The sequence below is a fragment of the Aythya ferina genome, assembly GCF_964211825.1.
Source record: "Aythya ferina genome assembly, contig: HAP1_SCAFFOLD_36, whole genome shotgun sequence".
NCBI classification, from domain to species: domain Eukaryota; kingdom Metazoa; phylum Chordata; class Aves; order Anseriformes; family Anatidae; genus Aythya; species Aythya ferina.
Genome location: NW_028181462.1, coordinates 740895 through 749408, shown reverse-complemented (window position 1 = coordinate 749408; position 8514 = coordinate 740895). Strand labels below are relative to the sequence as shown.

The 8514-nt window shown below is 59.9% G+C and overlaps 3 protein-coding genes across 3 annotated transcripts; all 3 read right to left on the bottom strand.

Moving 5' to 3' along the window:
• Positions 1-515: 515 nt before the first annotated feature.
• Positions 516-3684, bottom strand: LOC311428193 (maestro heat-like repeat-containing protein family member 7; the record flags this gene model as incomplete). Its single annotated transcript, XM_084539729.1, has 8 exons — positions 516-664; positions 1326-1385; positions 1598-1700; positions 1910-2011; positions 2281-2436; positions 2792-2968; positions 3147-3284; positions 3559-3684. 8 exons carry the CDS (start codon positions 3682-3684, stop codon positions 537-539), a joined length of 990 nt encoding a protein of 329 aa, XP_084395855.1. The 3' UTR covers positions 516-536.
• A 129-nt stretch (positions 3685-3813) lies between these two features.
• Positions 3814-5058, bottom strand: LOC311428179 (uncharacterized protein). Its single transcript, XM_084539721.1, has 3 exons — positions 4944-5058; positions 4435-4584; positions 3814-4213 (listed from the first exon to the last, which is right to left on the bottom strand). Exons 1-3 carry the CDS (start codon positions 5028-5030, stop codon positions 4046-4048), a joined length of 405 nt encoding a protein of 134 aa, XP_084395847.1. The 5' UTR covers positions 5031-5058; the 3' UTR covers positions 3814-4045.
• Positions 5059-5431: 373 nt separating this feature from the next.
• Positions 5432-7560, bottom strand: LOC311428192 (maestro heat-like repeat-containing protein family member 7; the record flags this gene model as incomplete). The annotated part of the gene is made up of 7 exons (XM_084539728.1): positions 7252-7560; positions 7031-7110; positions 6729-6852; positions 6358-6447; positions 6167-6271; positions 5769-5945; positions 5432-5485 (listed from the first exon to the last, which is right to left on the bottom strand). The coding sequence occupies exons 1-7, from the start codon at positions 7408-7410 to the stop codon at positions 5432-5434; spliced, it is 789 nt and encodes a 262-aa protein (XP_084395854.1). The 5' UTR covers positions 7411-7560.
• Positions 7561-8514: the final 954 nt, after the last annotated feature.

Below are 8514 nucleotides of genomic sequence, written 5' to 3'. Positions count from 1 at the left end.
CTCTGCCAGGAGGCTGAGCAGTTCTTCTACCTGGGCGCACCTACCACAGGTGGACTCACCACTGCCCTCAGACCCTGACAGAACACACACGCACACCCTGCAGCCTGAGACCTGGACACGAGGAAACGGCCTCGAGTTGTGCCAGGGGACATTTAGATGGGATGTCAGAAAGAATTTCTTCACGGAAAGGGTGTAACTGGCTGCCCAGGGCTCTGCTGGAGTCCCCAGGCCTGGAGCTATTAAAGAAATGCGTGGACTTGGCGCTAAGGGCCATGGTTTTGTGGTGGGCCTGGTAGTGTTAGCTGACGCTTGGACTTGAGCTGAAGGCCCTTTTCCAAGCGCAAGGGTTCTGTGACTCTTTCATTGGTTGAGTAGGCGCCATGCAGTCACCGGGCCCAGGGAAAAGACGTCCTTGGTGGCCTCCGAGTTAGCTCAGCGTCATGGCACCGAGTCACTTTGAAGGAGCTGCTGGAATAATGAGACAACAACCTAGTTCTATTAAAATATATATTGCTCTTTTGAGGACTGCTGCGGGGCTAGCAGCACCACAGCAGTGGAAATCTCCGTCCTGACGTTGCGTTATGCCTTGACGTCAGGATCAGGGTGGTTTGAACTGCCAGGGAACGGACCATGGGTTCTGGGTCGCTGTCTGAAGGCTGGAGGGCTGCAAAAGAAAGAAGAGCAGAGATGAAAACCCACTCCTTGCAGAGATCCCCAGGCATCCCCTGCAGACCATGCCAGCCCTACTCGACTCTTCCCCAGGCCAGGAGGAGCAGGAGGGACAAAGGAATCTGTTGAAAGCTGCTGCTCAGCAATGTCCCAAATGCACCCACCAGTCCTTCCCCACCCGCGCACCACAAGTCAAGTGGGGCACCTTCACAAGCTGGTTCCCTCACCACCTGCCTCCATCCCCTGGGAGGATTCACACACTCCAGGAATGTCCTGGACTCTTTCCTCTCGCTATTGTGCTTCCCCATGAGAGCAAGGGCTAGCAATCATGACCCTGCTCCTAGCTGCTTGTAGGCTGTTTCATCTCCCTCTTCGTCCTGGTTGCGTGCTCTACAACAGGCTCCCACCTTCTGTCAGCCTTACTGCCCTTTCCCCTGACTCTTCCTCAGGGACACTCAACCCTTTCAGCGGCACTGCCCAGCTCCAGGCTGGGAGGCCATTCCCTGACACCACAGGCCACCCCGTCTCCTCTCCCTCGTTCCTATGCCTGCATTGCTCCTCCGCCCTCCTCAGCATTTCCCTGGAGCAGGGCAAGGCACGGGGGCCTCTGCCGCTATCCCCCCAGCCCTAGCACACCCCCCACTGCCCTCACTCACCGCTGAGGATTTCATTCAGCTTCTCCTCGCTCTGGTCCTTGCAGTAGCGCGCAGCAAGACCTAGACACAGAGATCCCATCAGAGCCCCGCTCCCCAGCACGCTCCCAGCAGCGCAGCCCCTGGCCTGGCCAGCCAGGCTGTGCCCCCTCCTGCACCCTGGAGCAAGGGCCCAGTCGGGGGGCTCTGGGGGCAACAGGGCTGTGCCTCACTGCCAGGGCAGTGCCTGGGGCTGCCAAAGGCTGCCCCAAGAGGGACCCAGGGGCTGGGCTCACCAATGAATCTGACGGCCTCAAGTCGCAAAAGGGTCTGCGTGTCCTGCAGGTAGGGCTGGCTCTGCTGCAGGTATTCTTCTACTCTGCCTCTGTCCTGCTGCAGCTGGAGAGAGAGAGAACGCAAGGTCACGGGGCTTGCACAGCCTCTCCAGGGTCTCCTCCAGCATCCTGGGGGCAGGGAGGGCAGAGGGGCCTGCAGAAGAGCCCCCTGGGGCTCTGTGCTGGAAGGAAGGGAGCGAGGATGCGGCTGCAGGCAGCGGGCTCTGGCCGGGCACGTTTGCCCAGCTGGGGCAAACCAAGTTGGGTCCTTACCAAGCACTCCCCGATCCTCCACGTCTGTTCTGTCTGGGCCAAGCGCTTGAGCTCTTTGCGTTGCAGAAACTCTGCAGCCGTGGCGAGAGCTTCCCCAGAGGCCTGCGGAGCAGCAGAGGTTGGGAATTAGCACCACAGCTTTGGGAAGGAGACCCGCTGTCCCCTCCTCTTGGCAGGGCTGCGAACCTTTCCCAGCGCGTTATGGGAGGCTGTGGTGGGGGACAGCGTGCACTGGGTTCAGTGGCCAAGACAAGGCCACGGGACGGCCACCATCGGAGGCAGCTCACGCTGCCGGCCAGAGATCCCCCAGAGCAACCCTGTGGTGTCCGCACAGCCTTGCCCACGTAACTGCTCAGCTCTGAGATCTGTACCTTTGCTACGCTCTCGCTCTCGTCTCCCATGTGAACGTAGAGTGGGAGAAGGCTCCTGTGCACGCTCCTCTTCATTTCCTTCTTCCTTTGCCGCAGCACAGCCTCCGTCACGGCTTGGAAGAGGCAGATGGAGTGCTCCCGCACCTGGCTGGACTCCTGGCAGGGAGGAGGACAGGAGGAATTTCAGCATTAGCGTGGCTCATGTGAAGGGAGCTCACAGAACTGTGAGATGCTTCAGCGCTGGATCCTTCCCAGAGGAGCTGCTCGGGGCAGCTGCAAGGCCTGGTGCCCGTGAAGGGCAACGCAATCGGTTGCCATCGCAGGCTGCCTGCCAGCCACCCCACTTTCGCCACCAGCCGCACCAGCCATGCCCAAGCAGAGCTCCCCAGCGCCTGGGCTGACGAGGAGACTGGGAAGGCCCTGCCTGAGTGCTGCCCACAGGGTCGGGCTGAAGGGCAGCCCTCGTTACAGGGGGCCCAGCTGAGGGCTCGGGCTCCCGCAGCACACTTACGTGGTCAAAGAGTGGCAGGAGCTTCTCAGCTAGCTGCAGAGCTGGGCCACTGGCCTTCCTCCTCTCCACATGAGCCATCATGTTTCTCAGGACACGCAGGGCCTTGAGCATGACGTCTGTGTTGGTGTCCTGCAGGGCCTCCACGATGTCTGGCAGCACGACCTGAAGTTTTCTTGCCTGTAGGAAAGACACCATTTCCCTTCCGTGAAGCAGTGAGAGACCACCCTGGGCAAAGGGCTCTGGTTCCTGAGCACCAGCCTCCTGCCCTGCTTCCTGGCAGCGGGGAGGGACGGGAGGGCAGAAGAGCAAAGCCCCAGGCTGCCAACATGGCTTTGCTTGATGATGGCCCACTCACCTTCTCAGGGCTCTCTGACACGGTGCAGAGCCCTTTCAGAACCATCAAGCGCATCTCTGGGCTTGGGTGCTTCAGGTAACTCTGGAGGTGCACTGGGTTACCAAACTCCTCCTCAGAAATGTGATTCTGGGCCAGCATCTGCAAGAAAGAGCAGTGAGAGCCTGGCAGGGCCTGCAGGGCTCCCTGCAGCCTCTTCTTCTCCCACCTTTGGGCAGGGATGGGGCAGCGCCAGCTGGCACCAAAGAGGCACCAGGCGCGGGGAGCTACGGGGGCTTGCCGGCCCCAGGGACCATGCGTCCGTACGTCCTGCGGGAGCTGGCAGTTTGGGGGTAGATGGGCACAGGGCTGTGCCTGTGTGCCTGAAGGGGCACACGTAGCCCTGCTGGGAGCAAGGTTTCATCTGGGAACTCACAGCCAAGCGACGGATGCATGTGTCTTCGGTGACTTCGGTGCACCAGTTGCACAGCGGCAAGTCTTCCATCATGATGTTTAAAACTTTCTCCAAGGTCCTCGGCATGGCCAGGATCACCTCCCACATGCCCAGGTCAGTGCTGCAAGCCCAGAATACTCTGTCAGTGAGGCTGCCTCAGCCGCAGGGCCACAAACCGGGCCAGCCCCAGAGGAGCCAGGCTGTCCTGCAGCCCCTGTGACTTGGGGAGCACTGAGGGCCCAGCCTGGGCAAGCAGGAGGGGGCTGAGCTGGTGTTCCCTGGGGGCAGGGGGACTCTGGGCTGCCTTGGACAGCTGGGCTGCTGCAGCCCTGGCTGGCCCAGTAGGGCTGGAACACATTGGTGGGAAGGAGGGCTGTGCTCCCTGGGGATGTCCTGCTCTTTGCCATGGCTCTGGCAAGCAGAGAGTCTCCAGGTGCATCTCCCGACATGGAACAAGCCCTCAAGGATGTCAAGGCCAGGACCTGTCACATGGCGGAGAGAACTGCAGCAGGTTCTTGACTTCTTCCCTGGACATCTTGTTGGTCAGCTGGAGAAGCAGGGAGTCCAGGCACTGCCGCGCCGATGCCGTGTGGATGCTGCCCAGGTTTTTCCTGATGCACTCCATGATCTTTGGCACCTTGGGGGACAAAGTGGGAATGGTGTTGCCAGCAGACTGCAGCCATTTCCACAGCTGCCACTCAAACTTTGGCCCCTTCCATTGCTCTCTGCTGGCTTCACGTGGCTTCTGGAGCCCAAGAGACCCCGATGTGCCAGGGAGGCAGGGAGGGAGGCAGGGAAGGAGAGAGGAACAACGCCTGGAAGAGCTCAAGGGCAGGGCCATGGCCACAGGCCACTTACATGTGTCAGCCAGTAGTCAGGGTCCTCCAAGGCTGCGTCCAGCACACTGCAGGCCCCCTGCTTGTCATGGATGCTGGAGTCTGGTAAAGCTTCAAGGGCTGTGAGGATGACGTCCAGCCTCTCAGTAGGGAAGAGGTATCCTCCAAACCCCTGTGGGAAGAAGGAGGAGCGAAGACATGCCTCACTGAGTGTCCCAAGGGTGCTGCTTAGCTGAGCAGCAAGGGCAGCTCCGGAGAGAAGGCCCTCAGGGGAAAGGGTGAGGATGGAGCATATGGGGCCAGAGTGCTGGCCCTGCAGGTAACCAGGGCTTGCTGGTGGCCAGGAGGGCTGGAGCTGCTGCCGGGACACAGGGGAGCAGCCTTCACATAGCCCCAGCCTGGGGACAAGAGGAACCGTCTCACCAGGGCGAGTGAGGCCGTGCCAGCCCCACCGGTTCTGGACCCCTCTGCTCACACCAGATGCCTGCTGATGCTGCGGACAAGATCCCCAGCAAGGCCAGAGCTCATTACCTTGGCAATATCACAGGGAGTTGATGTTATAGAAAATCCGTATGCTGGGTCCTCCAAATTCGTGTGTCTCTTTGCATAATTTTCCATGTCCTCTCTCAATCTCCATTCTAAACAGTGGGAAACAGCGAAGAGTCAGTAGGGAAGAGCATCTCTGCCAACAAGCTTGCCAAATGGTGAAAAGCACTTTCACTAGGAATGGTTGAGGAGGGAGGCTCAGACCCATGGCGAGGAGAGTGATGGGCAGGGATGTAAAGCACAAGGTGAGGAGTGCTGGGAGCAAGAGGGACCTCAGGGATGATGCAGAAGGAGGAGAAGCAATGGCGTTGGGTGCCGCGGGGGTAGCAGCGTGTCACAGACCCCCTTCTGCTCGGGGTCAGGATGTGCAGGAAGCCCCCTGACACCTGCTTGCAAGACGGCAGGGAGCAAACAGTCAGGGAGAATTCTGGAGGGCGTCACCATCCCTGGTGATGCACGGCTGGCTCTGCTGTTCACTCCTCGGGGAAGATGCGGTTTGGGAAGTGCTCATCGATTGATGGCTTAGACTGGGGGAGACCACAAAACAGCGTGGTAGGTGATCTGGGGAGGGTTGGGAAGGACAGCAGCAGAGAACTGCTCCTGGACGTCAGGTGAGCGTCTAGCTTCTGCGGAAAACGATAGCCAGAATGCTGCGGGAAGCTGCTGTGAGGAGCAGAGGAGGTCAGGGAACCTGGCAGAATTCCGTGGGCAGCCTCCCCCAAGCACAAAAACAATCCTTCACAATACTCGGGGAGAACAGGCAGACAAACCTGTAGATATCTGTGTGCAGACAGATGCTGCCCACCACACCTTCTTACCTCTTCCTTCTGTGACGATTGTGTAGAAGCAAAAAAGAGCATCCAAGGTTGCGCGTCCGAAGGAATCATTGCTACTGCTGAAAATGAAGAGGTGGCCCAGCAGCTGTCCCAGGATGTGGATGTAGATCTGTCTGGAATCATCGTGGCTGTCTTCATAGTCATCTGAGTTCTGGGTGAGGAAGGGAGGAGAGACAAAGGGCTTAGTGGAGGCAGAGCCAGCCCCTGAGATAGCAGGGCCTGAGGAGGGAAGAGCAGGGGCAAAGGAGGGATGAAGACCCTCGCTTCACAGTGCTGAGGCACTCACTTGCATCCAGGTTTGCCTCACAGGCACCCCTGAGTGGCAGGACGCTCTGGGATGCAGGAAAGGGTGGAGGGTTCCTTGTGCCTTACCTCGGTCACAAAATACCTGACGATGAAATCACCCAGCCTCTCAATCCTCCTCATAGCTCTCTCACGCACAGCTGGGTTTTTGGAGTGGGCAAAGGCCAGCAGCACCTGCGAGGAGAGAAGTTGCTGGGTTGACAGTGGTCTGCAAATGTAACCTGAGAGGATTCTTTGGAAATTCTTTGCAAATGCCAAACCTGCAAGATATTCTGCAACTCTCTGGTGGAGCTGGTGTTGGGACAGTTGCGTACGAAGGCCGCCAGCATGAGGTCCATGGCACTCATAGTCTGCAGGGAGGACAGAAGAGCATCGAATTACTTCTGTGGCCCTTCTTACCCCCAGGAGGTGGCTCTGAGCCCCTCTGGAGTTCAGGGGTGGCTCTGGGGCTAAAAAGCCGCTGCGTGCAGACCTCCTGCAGCACAAGATCAGGTCGGGGAAGGGGAAGGGGTGAGGCTGGGAAAGCAAATCTGGGCCCCGGCCCTGCATTGGTCTCTGGTTGTGTCAGCACGGGGAAGCAAGGCAGCAGCTCAGCAGGACTGGGGGTGCCGGTACCTCACCCAGCACATACCTCAGCGTAGAGCGCTCTTTCTGCCTCTGGCACATCCGACTCCGGAGGCAGAAAGAAGACGCTCTTGCAGCACACGTTCAGGAGACCCTCCTTTTTGCCACGCAGTACTGTTGGTACGGTGTTGCTGAAGGAGAGAGAGAGAGGAGCCTGTTGGACGCAGTGCCTTGAGGCTTATGAAGGAGGACACGGACCTCCCTTGGCCAGGCATCCCTGGGATGGATGGGCAGCCTCCCTGCCAGCTTCAGGGCCACCAGGGCATTGCCCTGGGGCTGTGCTGGCCCAACCAGGGGCTGGGCACGCACCTGAGAACGGTGACAGTCTCCATGGCCTTCTGCCGGAATTCGGTGCGCAAGCTGTCCACGGGCTCCTTTTCCAGCAGCGCCTGCAGAGCACAAGCAGGATGAGACCTTGGAGCCACCGGCACCCAGCAGCAGCAGAGCCAGCACTGCCCCAGCCCTCGCCTCCCAGGGGACTGGTGCCGGGGGGCCTGTCCCCTTCCCCAACCCGCTGCACATCCTCTCACCATGATGTTCTCCACCAGCTTATGTTTGCAGTAGAAGGCATGCAAGTTCACCGGCACACCCTCCTCTGTGACAATTCTGCACAGATCGCAGATTTTGCTGAGGAACAGCATCTTCTGCTCCTCGTCGTCCTGGCAGCCACAAAGACACCAACAGAGCATTAGGGGGACACCCACGGCCAGCAGGACCAAAGCCTTGAGGGGTCTGGAGCTGTGTGGGACCCCTGGAGGGCAGCTCCAGGAGCACAGCTGCGATGCAAGCGGCTGCCATTACCTTTCTTTTCCGTCTGACATACGCCCTGATGAATTTCACGGCCGAGTCTTTGCGCAGTTTCCATGCCTTATCTGGAAAGGAAGAAAGCAAAGAGTGCTGCAGAGAGGGGCTGAATGCAGGGGTGAGGAGATGAAGGGTCCCAGCCCCAGAAGGACGTGGGGAGGCCGCGGGGATGCCCAGAGGCTGCAGCAGCTCCGCTGGGAAGAGAGGCTGACGGAGCTGGGCTTGTGGAGCCTGGAGAAGGCTGCGGGGGGACCTCGCTGCGGCCTCCCCGTGCCCAAAGGGGCCTCCAGGAAAGCTGGGGGGGAATCTTCATCATGGACTGCAGCGACAGGACAAGGGGTGACGGCTTTAACCTCAAAGAGGGCAGGTTTCTTTTGGACAGGCAGGGATTTCTCTCCTTCACGCCCAGGGCAGTGAGGCCTTGGCGAAGGCTGTGGTGACCCCTCCCTGGCACTGCCCACGGCCAGGCTGGGTGGGCTTTGGGCAGCCTGGGCTGGGGGGAAGCATCGTGATCGCTGAGGTCCCCCCCAGCCCAAAGCGTCCTGGGATTCTGTGGTGCTGCGGAGGAAGCTTGGCCCCGTCAGCCCAAGCGCCACTTTACCCAGGAAAGGAGTCCTGGAGTCAAGCAGGGGTCTCTGTGTCTCAAACCCTCCCCACCCCATCCCTAAGACCCTGACTCACTGGGATCCAGCAGCTGCGACTCGTCCTGGCTCTCCTGTACCGGGCTGCTGCCCGCTGCCGGAGAAATGGCCTCTACCGGGGTTCTGTCCTCTGCCGGCAAAATGGCCTCTGCTGGCCGGTTGCTGCCCCTAGAAGACCAGGTCTCCTGCCAGGCCAGCCTGGGCTGCCTGGGGGGCATGCCTCCCTCCTCATCCCATTCAGAAAGAGCCTCTGGAGTGGGAGAGCTCGCAAGGAGAAACCGGCGGCTCCTCTGGGCGGGCGGTTGCGGCATTGTGGGACGTGGGCTATGCTCGGGGACTCCTCGAAGG